We start from the raw sequence: 20,819 nt of genomic DNA on the forward strand, positions 1-20,819 counted from the left end.
GATTTTTTGAAAACTTACTGAGCACTCTAACTGCTATGAGCTGCACATTTAGCCATATTTAATTCCTTTGATGTTTAAACCATTTTGAAAAAAACTGCCCTGCTTTAATCAGATGTTTTAATCTTTTCGATCTCAAAGTGAAAGCATGCATATGCCAAAGAAAATAAATTACCACTTGCAATGATATTAGTATGAGAACAATTCTTGTACCCAACAGCTAAAGCCCAGATGTTTGGAGGTTTAACTCACTCCAAAATCCGATACAAAATACATGGATTTACACAGTTAACTAACGTCAAAATACTCTTAGCATTGTAATCGCAAACATAACAATACAATAAATAACTGTACTTTGTTTATTTTTGTACCAAACTGAACCTGATTAGAGGAATACAAAGATGGCCTTTTGTAAAAGCATTCATAAATCTTTGTTGTTTATTATGAAACAACTGCATGGAAATGAAATATTTTAACATTAAAAACACAAACGACATAGAGGTACTGTGTATTCTTGACTGAGCTACATGTAAATGTATCTATGGACATCCTAAACTGTTGGGGGTAGCTTTTAACACAAGCAGCCTGATATACTGTACTGTACATTTACTATATGTTTATTACATTGTTATGGTAAACTGAAATTTCCACACTGTGTCTTTTACCAAACACTCATCTCTACATTTTTGTGCATTAAATATACCATACACTTTTGGTTTGCAAACTTCATTGTGCTTCATAACAATGGCCTAATTTGTTGGTTTTGCCAAGTTATCTGTTCAGCTGCCTCATGACCTAATAGGGGGTAGTTAAGATTATTCATCTAGTTTTCATGCCTGTGGTCAGTTGCTTACCTACATTTTATAGACCTGCTTAACAGCTAGATGGTAGCAAGAGTAACTCAGATCAACTCACTAGTATTACAGATTATCATGCAATAATGACCGTGCTGAAAAACTACGTGATAGAACTGTGGGGTGGACTCCTTCCTCCGGAAAATAAAAAAGTAATATCTCCACCCCGGAAGAATCCCAGAATTTGTGAAATTGTGAAAGACCACAGGCATATGAAACACTGGTGGCACTAATGCTTAAATTTAATTTCGTACAATATTTTACATTGAAATAAGAAACATTGTATTCAGTACGTCTACAAGCTACCTGTTTATTTAAACCAATACTGACACATACAGTAGGCATAAATATGTTGTTCAACCAATAGCATTATTTTTGGGTATTAGTAAACCTACTACTTAAAGAAAGAGATTTAAGGTTTGTTAGAAAGAAGAACTACATCAAGAAGGAACGAATAGCCTGCAAAAATAATAACTACAAAATTTAAAAACATTCTTCAGCAAAGCCATGTGGTCACGGAAGTCAAAATAAAGCCATTAGAAAAATGTGTGGTAAAGAGTGCCTGCAATGTGTTTTAAAAGATACTTTGAATATAATGGAAAAAGCTAGACAAAAGTCCTGTGAACCAAACACATGCAGTACTGATTTATTTTTTTCAGTACATCTACAGTAATACTTTTTTTAAAAATATCATAAAACCGTCATTTTTCTTTCTTCACACTGTACTTTAGATGCAAACAAGAAGCCTTTTCTTGCATCTTTGGTTTTTAATATCAAATATTCTAATAAAATAAGAAATTCTGAAAACCACCTGAATAATTATTCTAGATAATGCATGTGTATACACATACATTGTTGAAAAGTTGGTCTCTGTCCCCGATAACACTGGCTTGGAAGGATTCTAAGAAACCTTCTAATGTATGTGGTCTTACAGTACAGTATACAGTATGTGCAGTCACATCTTGGATTCAAAACGGCACAACACTGAGAGCATAAACCACACAGTCGAAACAAATGTGACTCTGCTACAACAAAAGGTCCTTTGATGCAAAGGATCTGATAACTCAGTGGAGTGACAGGGCCAATGGTGCACAATAAGCAAACCTGGAAACAATATCTGGAAGTTGTAGTCAAAACTTTTTGAAAGCCAATTTTGTTAAAAAAAAAAAGAATTAAATCACTCTGCCTACCTTACTCCCAAAAACTTGGGCTGTTCTCCCGGAGCCGACGTTTCAGTTTCCATCTTCAAGCTATCAATGTGTGCAATTGAGATTACAGTTGCAGCTACATACCATGGGAGTGCCATAAATGAGCACACAATCATAATAATGGCTACCCAGAAGAGATCCAGGTGGTACCCAGCACCTTTCTGTAAGAGGAGAAATAAAAATGTATCCTCAATACATATAAACATAAATAGTTCCCCATGAAATAAAATAACAAAGGGGTCACAGCCATCTAGTGAGTTTCCTGACTTAATGGCTTTTTTCTCAAAACTACAATAGTATGCAATAAACTAAATTGTTATAGTAGGCGATAAAACATGCAATTCTCAGAATCTTGTCCGTGTCTTTATATGATGAAAAGCAAAAATTATATTTTTAAAACAATAACCTGCAGTATTAATAATAACTCAATAAGATTTTTACACAAATTCCAGTTCATCAGGCCTTGATAGTGACCCTGCTGCATTAAGACTTCAGAGACGCTGAAAACAGGCAAGGCTAACCTGCCTCACAATCCCAACATTGTACTGTTCTGCCAAATCATCCCAGATATTGTGAGTGATGAACACAAGGGATTTGGATCCATTGCAGAGTCGCAAAAAACAAACAAATCTATTGCTACAGTAAGACCAGCCATAAAAGGCAGAACTACCACTTAACCTCCATTCAAGGCCTGCAATTTCCCCCATGTGATCAATAAAGTATCTGTCTATTCTTTCAAACTACACATTAGAGAAATATAAAATACTTAACTTTTAACTTTGTGTTTTTTCTTTTCCATTCAAACTGAGTGCAAGCATTACATTATACAGTATGAGTGATGAGTTTCTACATAACTGTGTAGAGTAATTGTTAACCACTAGAAAACACATTTTTTTAGTTAAAATCAGTCATGCCTACACACATTTATTTATAAAATGCAAGTTCTTATAGTAGATCTTCTTTCTCACAACCTGTTTGTGATTTTTTGTAATGTAAAATATATGCCTCAGCAGTGCCGTTTTTTATGTTTTCCAATTTCAAAGAATGTTTTAAAGAACAAACATGATATAAGTTTATCTGAAAGAAAAAGATACACCTTATCTAAACAGTCAACACAAAGGTTTGAAAACAAAATGACGTCTTTAGCCTACATGTGTTTCCTGTGTCCAAGAATTTGTTCTTTAAGCACTACAAGGCCATTCTGTCTAAGCCTGCAGAGCTTTCAAGTCCGACTGACCCACCTTGAGCTTGTGTTCTTTCCTGTTGACAATGACAGCAGTGATCTGCTGGTCCATGAAGATGAGGATGGTCACTAACAGGGCAGGGAGGCCAGCAGCCAGGTACACCCACCAGGGGTTCTCTCCAAACGGGAAGACAAACCATCCTCTGTTGGGACTTGTTGGCTGAAAACGCCAAGCAGAAAACATCAAACACCGACACAGTCCCCCAGTTGTCTCAACTACAGTGTAAAATCTTCTAAATAAAAATATATTCATACTGTTTAAGAACCTCTAATTCATATTTTGTGGGTCATAATATGCACTTTTATTGCCATTATTAACATTTTTAATTTATGGGTACAGTAAATATTTTACTATCCAATGATATTACCTGATGAGATTTGATGACATTGAAACAGTGTTCAAGAAAATATTAATTAGGGGTGTACAGACTATGTATTTTACTGTGACTACATGACACTCAAAATCAAGGACATGATTTCCTTCATACTGATTTAAACCCTTTTGTAACTGACAGTATAAATCAATGTGGCCTTAGTTGTACTCACTATCAAAGTACTTTTTAAAAAACTTGTCTTCATATTATTTGATATATAGAACTTCCAAGACCAAAAAATAAGAAGAGGAAGTGTCTGGGCTACAGGGAATATAAATCTGTTTCTATGGTATTTGTGGTGAATTTATGTAAATTCGGTGGTAATTTAATACAAAACATTTTAGTGCTAGAATACTTAGCAAAGCCCCGCAGTTAATTTGAGGACACAAAACCCTACTCTTTTATCACCTGCATGGAAGGGCCATTCAGTAGCAATCTTTGCATATTAGATTAAATATATTTTTCAAGACAAAGCAACTTTCTAAACAATCTAATTCAAAATTCAAATTTGCTGCACCTCCTCTAATTCTAAATGAATTTAGAATCAGCCAGCTGTGCACAATATGTTTTGACTATTTAAAAAATACCACTTTCAAGACCTGTTTTGTTCTTTTAAGCATTTAGAAGCACTGAATAGTTTAGTTAATAAAAATATCTTCTCAATAGCAAAACCATTACACTCAGCATGTTGAAAATATATGGTCTTGGAATGCACATAAAGTGAGTTGTTTAAATACACATACAGTAAATAACAAGTCCCATACCTTGAATTCACTTGGCACAATGAGTTTTGGTGTATCCACTCCAATCAGTGCATCCACTCCACAGAAAATCAGGATAGCCAGAATAATGGCAAAGTCACTGATCAGCTTTCTAACCTGGAATGAAAGCCAATATCACCTTTTATCCAATGTAAGGCATTAAGTGAAAAGCAGCAGAGTTTTTCTGTAATGTCAATTAACATTTCAAACATACCCAGGTATAAAACAATTTTCAAAAACTAATTTACAGATTAGTAGGAAAGAAGACTGCTGTTCTGTTCTCTTACAGAGAAATCAGTGAATTATTTTAGCATTTTCATCCCAAATGCGACAAAAATAACAATTCCTTAGCCAACAATAATCTAACTAACCCATCCTCCACAGCAGTATTCCCCTCCAGGTTTCTACTTAATGGCTCCTAAAAATATGGTCAAACAGCTCAATGGAACCCCCATGCAATAAGGCTTTGACTGTGTCCTGCATCAGCAGGCTGGCCCTGGGGCACCACACCAGCACCATGTATCCTAGCAGTCAGAAGGTCCCTATACGCCTCACCTGAAGGACGGTGCCCTTTTTTACAGTATAGTGTCCCCGTCACTATACTGAGGCATTAGGACCCACATAGACCGCAGGGTGAGCACCCCCTGCCGGCCTCACAAACACCACTTCCAGCAGCAACCTTAGTTTTACCCAGGAGGTGTCCCATCCAGTTACTGACCAAGCTAACACCTGCTTAGCTTCAGTGGGTTGCCAGTTGTGAGTTGCAGGGTGATACAGTATGACTGCTCGCCATAATGTCGTGAGTGGCCAGGACCCAGTGATGCCAGGAGAAGGAATGTGGAGGCAACAGCACAATGCCAACAATTGTTGGCAAAAGCCAGATTTCTGCTGCTGCCAGAGGCCCAGACTAGAGTCATCATCCTGCGAGAGTACTAAATGTAACAGGGAATATTCCTATTTAGAATAAAGGACAGGCGTGAAAAGACCTTTTTTTCCAGAATCTAACAATCTCTGGTGTACAAATGTGCCTGTTGGCCACAGTGTGCTTATCTTTTAAATAGGTATGCAACAATGATATTAACTACAGAACCTTCTTCAATGGCTATATCATGTTAAGCCAAAGAGGAAAAATCTTGAGAGGGGTGTCGTTAATGCCAGGTATTTTACCCTTCGTCATGCCATGATCCTTCTCCTTTAGCTCAGAAAGATATATTCTTGCCTCTAACACAGCTGCCTCAGCTGTAGGAAGACAAAGAACCTAAGCAAGAGTTCTGACAATTAGGATTTTTTTGTTGCTCAAGATGGAAATATGAGAGCAAGAATCTACATGAGTAAAAAACTGCTTAACATGTAACTTCATTAAGGATGGGTTCAAATCCACGTAGTTTAACAGCCAAGACCTCATTTGGTGTTGCTACAGTATGTATCTTTTAAGAAAACAAAAGTTAAATGATAACATGCACAGTATTGTCTGTGCAGGGTTCTACACATATGCTTTTGTTTCCATGGAAGCAGACACCCATGGAGGTTTATAGATAGTGTATTCATATGCCAGTGCCTGCATGAAATACGAGTAACTAACTGACGGACCTGGACAAAACCTGTAATCGCCTAACAGCAATGGAACGGAGATCATATGGTAAATTGAGCCAGGCTTTGGAAATTTAATTTGCTGCACTTTGTCAGATACACCTTACGTATAAAGAATGGATTTTAGTTGGTCAAATCTAGTTGGTCAGCACTATATTCCTGAAAACCTCCAGTTTGTAAACTCTAGACCTGCATGAAAGGAAAACTTCATTAATATCTAAAATTGCAGTCATATATCATGTCCTCATCTTATACTTTTTTGACAAAAGCCATTTTCATATTGTTTTGTGTTCATGAATATGATACAGAATGTATTAATATCTCCATGTCCTTTGGTCCAAGACTCAACTGAGTGATAGCAATTAATGCACACTTAGTATGATGTACCGAACATAGTCTATGTATTGACAGCATTTAAGCCACTACAATACTATAGGGCAGTAAATGTTTAAAAACGTAAGTGTGAGAGCAGTCACGTTCCACGTCAGCTAGAACCTCCCTGCTTGGATACAAAATCACTTATACAAAATACAAAACATTTATAAAAAATCTGGTTTGGACAAATAAAATGCATAATAAAGAAATATTTGTCATAAGTTTGAAACAAACTGAATTATTCTTTAAAACCTTTCTTTGCTATTATACCTTTACTTTTATTACTTAGCTGGGAATTTGGGCTTTCTGTTGAGAAATAGTTTAATAATTCCAAATACGTTTCATTTCAGAAACCAAAATGTTTTTTTCCAATTGTCCTCCCACTGGCTTTGGACATTGGGGGTTTTACTCCAGGCCTTCATTACTGATTACATACCAATGAATGGGGAAAAAAGATGATAGCCTAAAAATATTCCTGGAAAACCACCAGAAGCCCCATCACTATATGCAGGCAGCAATACTCTTACATACCACAGAAGGAACAAAAGAAAATTAAATTATTTTAGTACAATTGTAAGATTTGACCCTACTTATTACAGTTTGTTTTCTATCTTCTGCTGAAAATACTAACCCAAATTCAAAAGTCAACAATATAGTATTAAGTGATATTAAAATGCTCCATGAAATACAAAAAGAGTAATTAGAGCATTTAGGAAAGTTTAATTTGAACTCCCCAAGAGATTTGAAATAGTAACCTGTGTTTAAAAATATTTAAGAAACAAATCACTAAGAAGAAAGGGTTTCCCAAGCCCAAATTTTATAAAAATTCAGGCATTTTTAAATGTCTGGTTTGTCTTAAAGCAATTGTATGTTCCAAGTCCCCTATGCCAGGAACTTGAACCAAAGCTTCACAACAAAATTGTTCTCTATTTTTTCATCCTCTTGATGCACAGGTATTTTATTTTATACCTCTCTTGTACTTTAGATCCTGAATTAAACAACTTTAATTGTGCTTGCTACACCAACCTAAAACTACTCTATCAAACAAAGTAATACAGTAGCTACTCCAGTGGAATTGACATACAAAACATGCTTTGTTTGGAACACTTAACACTCAAAAACTGTTAACAAAGCCAACACATGCTGTATAGTCTGATGAAGTGGGAATAGGACAAAAACTGTAGGGTTGTGGATATCCAAGACTTGTTTGCTCCAGTAGAGCACCTAAGAAGTGGAGACATCCTTGTAAAAGTCCTGGAAAAACTTAAGTGAGTGAGGATGTAGGGGCTATGGGGACAACTGCTTTGTATGTCTCCTTAATGATTTCTACAAGCCAATATGAGGACATCTTGAAGAAGACTATTTTCTTTAACATGGGATCTGAAACCAATGTACAGCAAGAGGGCACTGTGGTGTAACATTGTAAATACCTGACGTTTACTCATACTCCTTACTGATTTGCCTGATTTGATGTCCACCACCCAGGCTCTCTTCAAAGTATGTGGTGACACAGCCTTTGACAAATGGCTTGTTATTTAATTTATTTAATTCTCATATTCAGGACTTTTAATGTGTTGTACCAAATTGAGCAAGGCCTGATTGGTCTTAAGGTGCATTAATCAGTCAATCCACCCGCTATGGGAAGATTGCTATGCCGTGCAGCTGAAGACAACCCGCATCTTCCTAACAGCACTTAAAGAGACCGTGAATGCCTTTAATGTGGAGAATCCAAAACCTCTTCTTTGTGGACTATGATGGTTTCCAAGTGCTTTTCTAAGTGGAATCAACTTCTATTTGCAAATTGAAATTATCATATTTGTACTTTTAAATGTCACTTTTTTTAATAATGTCAACAAGGCCAAATATATACACAGTGCATAATTGTGATTACTTGGTTATGTAAGCTTTGTGGAATTTTGTGATGCTATTTAAATTATTATTCAATGAAATCTCAAAAACCTCAACCTTATTCAACCTCATTTTTCATTGTTTATCAGTTAATTTTTCATACTCAGCTGCAATGTATCTACTCCCAAGCAAGAGTGTTCCCTCAATAATGTCTATTCATGGAGTGCAACTGATGAAGATGCAGAACATATTTTAATTTTTAACCTGCAAAACCACCTGCTATAATGAATATAAATGCAATAGTAATATGCATTACCTGTAGCCTTTTCTAGGAAAAAGTGAAAAAAAAACAACAAAAAGTTAGATGATTGATGGATCGAATAATAGATAACCTTTTACTAGTAATGCTATTTTTCTGATCTTACCCCTCATACACATTACTAAGTATGTTTTTTTTATGTGTTCACTGGAAGGGCAACTTAAACCCGATGACATGTAAAACAACAAAAAAATTCCAACATAAAGTGGTGCCTAGTGTACTTACAATTTAACCATTTTCTGGTAACAATTATAGCAAAATCCAAGGGGCATCAATAACCATGTTTTTGTTGGGGAAGCAAATGTTAACTATTAACATTAATAGTGGCATGCACCGATGTCTTTAGGTTCACAACACCTACAAATCAAAGCTGTCTTAAGAGACAGAGATACATTCAGTAGATCTAAACATCATACAGCATATTTTTAACTTACAGTAGTGGGGAAGAATGGGCTGGTCTTGAATTTCTTCAGACACATGGAGCAGGTATACGTTCCAAGGAACAAAATAAAGGACATCAGGGTTATATCTGGAACATACTTGCAGGCCTCTCCAACTAGCTCCCCTCCATACTTCAGGCATTCCTTCTTTGAAAGGGAAGACCATGTGGTATTTAAGAGCTGAGGAATTTAAAAACAAAGAGAGCACAAATGCAAATGCATTAAAACTCAGTATAGTATGATAATTGTCCTGGCTGTTGTCATGGACATACAGTATGCAGAGATAGTCTTTAACAAAAATAAGAGCACTATAACTTTAACTATTACTTTTGAAAATTCCAAATATACAGTAAATACTGCACTGATATTTATTTAACTAAAATCAATTGATTCTGTGTTGACATTTGAATAAGTCTTGCAAAAGAAATGTCTGGTTTGGTCTAGAGGCTATCATGCAAATCTTCTCAAAGGACCTGCAAATACAATGAACCATTGACATTTCAAACCTTAATCAAGAGTTTCATATGTCACGTGGTTTGTATAACACATACAGTAGACCTGGAAATATCTTCAGGGCTTTTTCCATATCTATATAGAAAAGATGTTTAACTTTATTTCCATTTTTCTTTTAAGTATCATATGGAAACCTAATATCCATGCTACAAACCACAGGTAAGCAACAACAATATGTTAATTCATGTCAGAAATTATCCTCCCAACCTATACTTGCAAAATGCAACGTGCACTGGTTCACCAGAAATGCACAGTCTTCAGTTAGCCTGAGCAGTAGCAAATGTCCAACAAAGCATGATTTCAATTGAGACGTTTTTGCAGGCTTCTATCATACTTTGCTGTGAAATAAATATAGGGGTTTGCAATAAGGATACAAAGCAACATTCAAGAGCTTCCTAAACATTTTTATTGGAAATAACTCAGACCTTCCCAGTTTCATTACTGAAAACCAGAATTCAGTAGAATTCTATGTCTCCTTAAGTTATAAATTGCACATCACCTGGAGAAATATTCAATTATTTAATTAAGAGATAAATGATGCCATTTGAACCTTCTCCACACCATTGATCTGTTGATGACTTAGAGAGATATGGAAAACCCTCTAGATTCTAGACTCCCAGAACCTGGGATTTCTGACATAAGATTACATTGAAGCCTGGAGATTCCTTCATCTCTGAGGAAGTCATCAGACTGAACTTGGACCAACATCTATTACGAAAGGTTTAAATGATGAGCAAGAGAATGCCTTCCATTTGAGTGGATGCAGTGACCCAACACAATGCTAAAGACATTGATGCATAGATCTACAGTATATCAATCTCTTTCCCATGTTCTTATGCCACGATCATTGTAGTGTCCTCTTTCAGAAGCCAGAGCATAGAAATGTAATGATCAGGTTCACTCCGTCCACCTACACATCAAAATTGACTTTGTAGAACATACAGTACTATGAATCATCTGCGAAGAAAATAGAAGCTTCACTAGTTCATGGCCTGTTTGTCAGCATAAGACTCTCGACAACTCTGATGCTGTGGCTATAAAGGGACATAAACCACTGGTTGTTTGGCATATGGCACTAGTGTGTGTGGTCAACTCCTCATTGTTTGCTTTGAAATACAACTTCCACTTGCTTTTAAGGGGTCAAAACAAAGACTCAGGCAGCTGTCGCCTGATGTTTCTGCATCATCATAAGGACCACATCTGCTGTTGGGGCAGACCATGTATGACCTTGCCCTAAAGTTCTATGAACATCTCCAGGCTCTGAGAAATAGTCACAAACTCCCTTGATCACCCCTTTCTAATGACGCAGATATTTGACTCTATTACAACAGTTCCATGTTCACACCAGGTTTCTTCTTTCAGACAAGATGATATAATGGTTTTGTCACCACTACAGTACATATTTTTTTAAAAGACTTTCTTCAAAGTAAAAGCCTCTTATGTGCCCTGAATCCTAGTATTCCAAACCAAATCTACAGGACAAAGATAAAACTGAAATATGATTTTTAATGCTTTTCTACATGTTCTTGTATCATTACTTTACAGAAATTAGTTTATTTAAAATGATCAGTTTGTTAAATAAAACCAGATTTTAATGTGAGTGATTTTCGATCTACAATTGCTAATTGTAGCACAACTGCTACATTGCTAAGCATTAAAATAATCTTTTGTTTACTTTCACTTACTGTCACTATCAAAATAATGCCAACAACAATGGTTTGTATAACACGTAGACTTGGAAATATCTGCAGGGCTTGTTCCATTTCTGTACCTTAAAAGCGTGACCAACATTAATTAGCTTTGTTGTCTTGTCATAAAACATGCCATTTTCTCATTCATTACACACTGACAAATGGCACAAGTCCCCTGCATTTAATTGGTTCAAATTATCATGTTGCAATTTAATTTGATTTTCATGAACTTTTCATTGATCATTAAAAGGGGATATTTTCAGTCCACTCATTTCATTTTTTGTCTAATTAAAACCTTATTAGTGTGACTTAACGTTTTATACAGATCTCTATTTTTAATATTGTGAAAATAAATGCATTTTAGTCATTTAAAGCTAGATTAAAATGTTCAAATACATTAAACTGCTGAAAATTAAAATGTCTATATCATATGTTTCCATTCTTTCCAGTATTAAGTTCATGTTAAATCATCCATACTAAATTATAGTAACTCTTCTAAACAATAGATTATACACAAGTGGTCTACAGTATCGCTGCAAAGGAACAAGTAAAGGTTTATTCCATACTGAAAAGAGAGGAAAAGAAACACAACATTTCAGCTGTGGAGCCTTTTTCAGGTGTCAGTATCGCTGCCTGTTAAGGGCCCCAGGAATGGAGCTTTTATTATAATCCATGTTATAAGGAGGCTTCAGTTTTTATCTCTTTACCAGAAACTGAAACTTTCCAGGAACAGCGGGAGAAGCAGTAACTATCCCTAGATGAAGACATTGAAATTTGAGCAAGTACCCTAACCAAGATTTAGGGATTCATTGTTGCTAATAAACAACACGGCAAATAATTCACCGGTATCTTTAAATAAAGATAAAAAAACAGAATAAACATGCATTCTGCAAACACAGCTTACATTGTCTATACAATATCTGAATGGATACAATATGCAATATACAATATTACAGAATGGATAGGGAAATTACTGTATAATATCCTCCTCAATGCAAGTTAAATCCGAACAAATAACGTGGACTGCCTGAGTGTGCATATTTGCAAACTATCCTTCCTGCTTTTCAGATTTCCAGAAAGTCAGCTTTTTAACCAACTATCTCTAAAATGTAGTTAAGTTACTTGAGAAAAAGAACCACTAGGTTCATAGTTGAAGTGGGAAGTGAACTGAATTTTGTACTCTAATACATATAGTTGATATATCTCTAAGAAATTCATAAACGTAAGTGTAGGCATTTGGTGTCCCAATACAGCATTGCATCAATAACACTGCGGCCTTATGCATTTGCCAGTGAAACGCTGAGTGCTCCTCTAAGCTGTTACACAAATATCATTAAAGCAAAATGACCAAAAAAACTGATATTCATTGAATCGAATGTAATGCTTTACAATGTAATGGGCATTAAAATCCCAGATGCCTAAAATTTGTTCTCACTCACAACATCTTAGAGAAAAATTGAACATTTTACCAATTCGGTATGATTCAGTATCCAGGATGGTGGAGAATCCAAAGAATCAGTGAAGGTTCCTGAGCTGTTATCTATGGAAAAACACAAAATAAGAATTTGTAAGAAAAAACATTGTTTTAATCACATAGTATTTTTAACAAATTCTTCTTTCCTCATAAACACTTGAAATAGTGAATTTCTATGCACAAGTTAATATTGAATTCTGTTTAAGCTGTCAAATTGAAGAAAGACAGTAAAATAAAGGATACTGCATTTTACAAACAGAGCAAAAATGTCATTATTCATATAATTTTATATAAATATAAAAATTCTCCAGCACTGAATAATTAAGCATATCAATTTTGCTTCCATATGTATTTTATTGTAAGTATTAATTCAGCTATCAGTAATTCATAACTGATTTTAGTTATCAAGGCTAATATACAGTAGGATAACAACAACCGGTTTCCCCTGACAGCAGAATTGTTAATTACTTATCAAAAATTATGAAAAAGATGTTGAAAATTTTTATCAAACAGTTCTGACTCAATAGTGAATTCACAATTTTTCACCAGAAATCAAAACATTAGATGAAGATCTGTAAAAGGTCAAATTAAATTAAAGGTATCCACCAGACTCATGACATTTACATTACAAAGAAAAAATAAAAGCAAAAAGTCTGTAAGAACCAAAGGTTGGTAAAATAAACTGGCCATAAAAATTAAAATTAAAGTTCGCTTTCTTTGATCAGCTTTCCTGATCTTCCTGATCAAACTAATAGTTTTTGTTTGTTCATTTCAAGTCATTTTTAAATAAATAAGGGAGATTTACTCAAAATGAAACAATTTTTGAGTATGCAACAAATTTAACTATATGGATTTGATGAGCAGGAAGGCTAGGTATGCCAAGGAACTGCACCTTCTAGCATATCAGTAAGCTGTACACTGCACAGATAGTCTTTCTGCTTTTACGGTACATGTACTGTACAAAGGCAATGTAGTGTGACTAAAAGGAACAGAACAGTTTGTATTGTCTCAAATTAGTACAAGGATTGTAATGATTGTTCAAATATTTTTGAGTTGTGCCACAAATCTTTTACATACCTGTAAGAATAAAATAAAACAATACCTCAGCAATTGTACTGAAATGCTTTGATTCCAATAGGAAATAAAATTTCAAAGTTTGTTATACACATAACAGTACACTTAAAAGAACTCTTCTTTTAAGCCTGCATTGAGAGTAAGCAATCAAATGTTATAACTCTGTATGTCAAAAGAACAAGAACCAGAAAACCCTCCAGCAGACAGGTGCCATTTACACACAGTCAGAGTATAATTTAGATTATGTACTGTACTTTCCATGGATTCTCACCATTATAAGTACACTTTGACGTGCACTTTCAGGTTCTGAAAAGACATGAAGCACTATGGAAATGGAGAAATTTGTGGTGAAAAATCACTTTACAGCTAAAGTTAATAAGATTAGTAATTTATATAAAACTGTTCATTTTTCATGCTACCAGTCTGTTTTGACACTAGTTAGTGGTTGCCCAGACTAGTAAAGACACTACATGTACTGTAGACCTTGAAATTCTACCTTCCCATCTGTTTCAACAACGTGAGAGAGATCTCTGCTTAATATCTGTGATCATGACTTGATGACAAAGCTGTTTTCTTCTTTCTGTCTGAAAACATTTAGTCTAATACGTATGTATAATCAAGGTACTCTAATGCAAAGGTTATTCATTATGCACGATAATAGACATTTTCAAAAGCAACATTAAAATAAAATGAAAAAATACTTCAATTTCCACCAAAACAACTATGTAAAATGAAAGCAAGAAAGCTGGTTTAATGAACAATTGGAGAGCAAGAATCTATCATTCTTAGTACGTTTCTGAATGGCTAAACTTCATAGGTGAACAGAATCTAATAGTAATTCAATAGGAAATTGTGTCTGACAATAAATGCATTATGAATGTAAACCCATAACTCTTAACATACAATGAGATGCCCTTTGTTAGCTTCCATTATTCTTTAAAGAGTTGTCATTATACTGTATACTGCCTTCAGTATTCAGTATAATTACTGGAACTACATTTGTAATCTCTAGCATCTGTTGTTTCCCCTAGTGCTGTCTATCGCATTAAATTGTGTTTGTGCCTTCTCATGCAAGGCAGAACAGACTACACTGTTACAGCCAGAACCGAGGGCCATCATAGCAGAAGACTGCTTGTGGAGAGAGCAGACTCCACAGCGGTCCACTTTACACTGATGTATTTACTTTCCAGTTATGGGAGATAACAGCTTTTGCAGTCTGTTTGCTGAGTCACACTGTATCTGTTTAGCTAATTTGGTGGACGTTATGCCTAATCGCTAAATGTTGAAATGAAACATTTGAAATGTTCTGACAATTTTATTTATTTTTTTTTAGTTTTGTTTTTGTCTTTTCTTTTTGTAAGTAAGAATTCCATTGTACCAGTACCGGTTACATATGGCAATAAAGTTCAAGTTCAAGTTCAAGTTTTCTTTCAGCAACATACTGTCTATGGTTTTATACCTTGAGTGAATCTGTCCACAGTATATGACGTTGAAAAGGGGGAGCATTAAAAGCCATTTGCGCACATTCAGTCACGGTCATCTTAGTTTATCTCAAAATGTTTTGTACTTGATTAATTGTTTGGTGTTCTATTTAATCTGAATGCAAGTTACACATTTCCAGATGAGAAACAAGAGTACGAAAATATCTCTGACCTCAGTGATTGCAACTATGATGCAATTCAAAGATCATATCCACAGTATGCTGAAAATGACAACAGCTTCTAATGATAAAATACAAAAGGTATGTACACAGCATGAGATAGGGTCATATTAAAGAGTGACACACCAATGAAAGTATCACTTGGAGTTTTAGTGGAGCTCAATGATCTTGATAACATTATTCTCACTGGCAGAATGCCATTATACTTCCAAAGTAGAAGTGTAAAATCAGAAGAGCACTGCCAACATTGGATTGGGATTAGATGGCCAGGATTTTCTTGGTGTCCTATCAAAGTGACTGTACTAGGCATCTACAGGCTTGCAATATGTAAATGCCCCTCATCCATTCAGTACTTAGACTCTTGTATGACACCATGGAGCTTGTAACATGTTTTGATCATTTTGAATTACAGCAGTATTACCACATTGTAATTCTGATCTTGTTAGACTTGTTTAAACAAGGGGGCACTGTGCTGCAGGAGGTTCCATCCTCCAGATGAGATATTAAACCAAATTTCTGACTAATTCATTAAAATCATTAAAGTTTCCATGGTACTGTCGGTAAGGGTAGGATGATCAACCTTGATGTCATGGCTAAATTCCACTGTGGGCTTGCAAAATCCAGCATACCTGAGTCTAAATTCAATTGATGATTTACTTTGTCACTTGATCTGTTAGCACATAGAAGCTTCCCCTTTAGGTGCTACATTTTAGCTGTGGGTCAATTCTCATAAGTTTGTATACTTTGGGATCATTTGGGATGAAAAGCACTAAGCACTAATTGGCTTAGTGATTGGAAGTAAAAATGCTTTACAAAGGCGTAAAGGAAATCCTTCTTGCTGTCTTTCAGTACGTGAAACGTTTGTCATTATGAATCACATGATGTACTGTAGGTCTAATGTTAATTGTTGTATCATTGCTAATGTGATTTTGAATGTATCTGAATTTTGAAAATGAAAACCTTTCTAGAGATGTATTTGAAACTTCTGAATTTATGTGAAAATCTGACATTACAAATCCACAGATAAGCAATGTCTTTTGACTGGCAAGACTGCATGAACACTGATCTTATTAATAAAGCAAATGTAAACTTTTCTTACTATACATGAAACTATTAATGAGTAGAAATAAAGTACTCTATTTAAAGTCTAAGAAGAGTGAATGAATACACTGTCAGAATTAGACTCAACACAATTGTATGTTACTGCACACAATTGTCCCAACATCCAGTTAAGTATTGGCCAGAATTCAGTCATTTGTATACTTTTATGAGAAAATAAAACAAAATGAAAACTTACTAGTGAAAGTATTTTATTTTAGGACTTCTAAGCAAAGCTGAAAAACATCTCTTTGAAAAGTAGTGACTGAATATAAACCTATTGTACCCTTCCTTTTTGTCCTTTTGTGTTATCTTAAAATCTATATTTTTAAGGTAGCAACGAAATGTCATGTAGATGGCAAAATTATAGAAAAGTTGAGTATCCAGACATTTGAATACAGAAAGACATGACAAAAACATATGCCAATAAGGATTGTCAAAATGTAATGTAAATGCAATTAATAATTTAGGAAATGTCAGCAACCATTCTCTGTAAGAAAGACTCTCCAGAGGTATGATAATGTGACTAATTGCTTTTTACAAGCAAACCTAGAAAAATTATACAAAACTTTAGCTGCTAAAGCTATCTCATAGAAAATACTTGAAATTTGCAATAAGGAATGGTTTAGTCATCTGCATTATTTTGTTTAAATAATAATAATAAGCAGTATTAAATAGCATTAAGTATTGTCACAGTTCCTGAGCATTTATCTACAGTCTACAGTACTGGCACCACACTGCTGCTGGAACTTGTTTTGGTGGCCCAGTAAGCGGTTGGGGTTGCTCAGACTGGACAACAGTACCTTAACCTCCCCCTTAAATCAACTGGTAAAGCAACTGAATTGTAAACCTTCTGACTTGTGTCATGGGGCTACTGGCACAGAGTGGCTGGCATGTGCCACTAGTTGGGTGCCAGTCTACACCAGTGGGTAAAGACTTTCCTTTACATATTGTTATCTATTGTGGATGTCATTGAGGAAATTTCAGTGAAATGTTGAGTTTAGTAAAAGCTGAGAAAATGGAAAAATTCAAGACAAACAGCTAGAGATTAGCATTGTACAGATAATATTACTTATGGAAAAATATAATAATGAGGGAGCTCTTTTGCCTTTAGTTCTCTTTATTTAGTTACTGTATCTTTGTTAATCCAAATCTCTACTTGGCAGCTGTTTGAGAAACCCTCCCTTCATGCTAGGTGTTTCTATAACATATTATCCTTCTGCTACAGTATTTCTTAATGGTATTAGCACTACAACAGATGCCTATTATGTGGTCCCTAAACGACATTTGTTTCCTGTAAAGGATTTTTTCAGCCAACAAATCTTCTCATTAACAACTACAGTGACTCAGTCCACAAAGCATTACCTCACTAATGTTATCTGGTAGTTCAGTCAAAAAATCACTCCCTACTCATTGTTCGAAACTCTAACACCAATTTTTCCACTCCAGCCCCTTCTTTGTTTCTCCTTGACATAAATTAACCTTGTGATCTGAGTCAGTTTTCAACCTCATGTTGATTTAATTTGTGTGGACTTTCAGAAATCAATAGCTTCCACAGATTGCTATTTCAGCTTGCATCAGTTCAGTCCGGAAAGGCTCTCAGCAGCACCATGCATTAATGAAAGATAGCTGAAGTTACCATATGTAGAGCTATGAGAGCAGAGGAATGCCCTAGCCTCTGCACTTTGGTGCCCTTTGTAAAACTTTGAAAACCGTTTTATTATTAACCAAGCTGCAGCAAGATTAATTTAATCATATTATGAAAAATGCAATATACTCTCTTCTGTTTTGAGTTTTAATCAAATTAGGTGAGTACACCTTATGAGTACATCTTTAATGAGTACATTTCACTGAGTGAAATTAAAAGTGTTAGGAAAATGCATTCTATTGGGTTAACTCTCTCAATTCTGTCATTTCAAGTGGAAACAGAAGCATAAATGGTATCAAAATTGGATGGGTCTTCTAACTCTAATCCTAGTATGGCCTGAAATGCATGCTCATTTAAATAGATTTTCTAACGGTACTTTTCAAGTGAATGAAAATTTGCCTCCAGAAAGTACAGTTACTGCTAAAGCTCATTTCCCCTCCTAATCTACTCTGTAGCAGGACTGCATATGACAGATAACAAACATCACCAGAACAATCTTTGTTCTTTAACTTCACCCCCCCCACCCAAATACTTTACTCAATTACTTGAAATCTTACTTTGGCACCCAAGATAGACATTCGTTAGTTTGTGGGTCTTCATCCTTCTGGGAAAGAATAAGATGCCAATACTTGCCTCTTCAATATGCCCAGCTGCAAATGCATTTATTACTCAATAGGTTGCAAGCACTGCAGAGACTGACAGGAGTGTTAGTGCCAACTGGAGACACTATCTTGAGATCATATCAAACCTGTAGTTACCTGGGAAAGCACAGCATTTGGTGTGTGCTGAAAGACTTGAGGGAGCTCAGACTGATTAATCCCAGACCTTGAAAGCACTCTGCCAACTGTACATCTATGCTTGAGGAATCCCACTCACAGTAGGCTACTGACATGACACAGGCTCTGATATTATAGCACAATCTGCTCTTTTTCATAGTTTTCATCATTTGGTTTTTCTTCCTTTGTTAAATTCTTTCATGACACATGTGATATGCATGAGATTTGAGGTGACCAATGAATGGAAGTCATCAACATTATTATCAAAGCTTAGAGAACTTAATGGAAAATAACAATACAGTAAGTGAATTCTTACCTGCCGATGGTGGCATACAAGTACAGTCATATTGTGTCACATAATCAAATTTATAGTCAGAGTTGATAGGGTAATAATGAGCCAACTTGAGCATCTTCTTAAAGGCATCATAGATAAAAATGAAACTAATCAACGAGGAGAATCCTTCTTCAGTGAAACGGGTGAAATATTGTACAAGGAAGCTGGCATCCGTAGCAACCAGAATTAGGCAGAAAAATGCAGACCACAGGCCTATCCACAGTCGAAACTCCAAATAGTCAAAGCTATTATCCCTAAAATAGAAAAAAAACAAAACTGAAATACAGTTTTAGTTTTACCGCTAAACATTATAACACCAACCAGTTACTATTGAAGAAAAATATTCTAAAATTTTGCACACTAGAGAATTGTTCCAGGAACTCCGGAAAAATAACCTTGTACTTTTCATGTAACATAATCTCTTGTATTTGCAAGTGGTTGTTTGAAATCGTGAACTAAAATATTTGTTAAAAATTCCACCACCCACGATATAAAAAAATTGCTGCACTCTCTGGAATCAGTCCAGAGAAGAGCGATTTGATACATTCTGTGATTAAGTGAATGTCCAACAATGAGGTTGAAAGAATTGAACTTTTTACTCTTACTCTACATTTTAGTAGTCTTAGCAATAAAAAGTTCAAAGCACAACATAAAATGTAGCCTCCATTGACCTACTTAAATTTCCACCAAAAATAATCTACTGTATCATAACACTAGTTTAGCTCATTACTAGTAATAGAACAGGTAGCGGGTTTATTCCGTGCTTAAAAGAAAAGAAAGGAAACACAACGTTTGGGCTATGGAGCCTTCCTCAGGTGTGAAGAAGGCCTGAAGGCCACACTTTGTTTATTTTATTTTATTTTCAGCATAGAATAAACCCGCTACCTGTTCCTTTGCAGACTACGCATGCTAACGCAGCTACTGTACCTACTTGAACTACTAGTAATAGAATATAATTAGATAAATCAGCATATCTGTAATATCACGTATAAACCTACCCCAGGTAACACAAAGCACCTGAATGAGAATTCTTTATCTCAACAGGGTGTAGAAATCAGGATTCAGAGGAAATTAATCAACAATTGGGCACATCGGATATCTGTGGTTCACATATTTGTTTTGTTTTTTCAGATAAACACAAACACAATATATTGTGTTCAAGCCAGTTCTTATACAAGCATTATATTATTATTCTTCTAAACACATATTATAATTCACACTAGAGATTACTTTAAAAAGTACCCTTTACAGGTAACATGATAATACTAAAGTTATATAATGTCCATTATACTTATTCAGAGAAAAGCATTATACATTGCAGTTGCACTTTTTTTATATCGGTTATGTACAGTACATGTGCAGTATATTGCACTTTTGTACAGTAATTAGTACATTTATACTCTTAGTTCTGTTTAATATTTTAGCCTCATGGGTAAAACTAATGTACAGTAAGGCCAGTGTACACAGAGAGACCAAAAAGAAAATTGAAATATTAAGGACATAAAAATTCAGAACTGGGAGGCATACAATTGATTCTGTTAT

The 20,819-nt window shown here is 35.1% G+C and overlaps 1 protein-coding gene across 3 annotated transcripts in view; it reads right to left on the reverse strand.

The window, feature by feature from the left end:
• slc4a4a (solute carrier family 4 member 4a) overlaps positions 1 to 20,819 on the reverse strand; it is a 106,423-nt gene that overhangs the window by 13,211 nt on the left and 72,393 nt on the right. For all 3 annotated transcript variants that reach the window (XM_088910450.1, XM_088910451.1, XM_088910452.1), the window contains exons 14-19: positions 19,260 to 19,531; positions 12,683 to 12,753; positions 9,004 to 9,189; positions 4,441 to 4,554; positions 3,301 to 3,462; positions 2,042 to 2,220 (exon numbers count right to left, since the gene is read on the reverse strand). In XM_088910450.1, the coding sequence (XP_088766576.1) occupies positions 2,042 to 2,220; positions 3,301 to 3,462; positions 4,441 to 4,554; positions 9,004 to 9,189; positions 12,683 to 12,753; positions 19,260 to 19,531 (984 nt within the window). The remainder of the gene's footprint in view (positions 1 to 2,041; positions 2,221 to 3,300; positions 3,463 to 4,440; positions 4,555 to 9,003; positions 9,190 to 12,682; positions 12,754 to 19,259; positions 19,532 to 20,819) is intronic.

The sequence above is a fragment of the Atractosteus spatula genome, chromosome 3 (genome assembly GCF_055471065.1).
Source record: "Atractosteus spatula isolate fAtrSpa1 chromosome 3, fAtrSpa1.hap1, whole genome shotgun sequence".
Taxonomy (NCBI): domain Eukaryota; kingdom Metazoa; phylum Chordata; class Actinopteri; order Semionotiformes; family Lepisosteidae; genus Atractosteus; species Atractosteus spatula.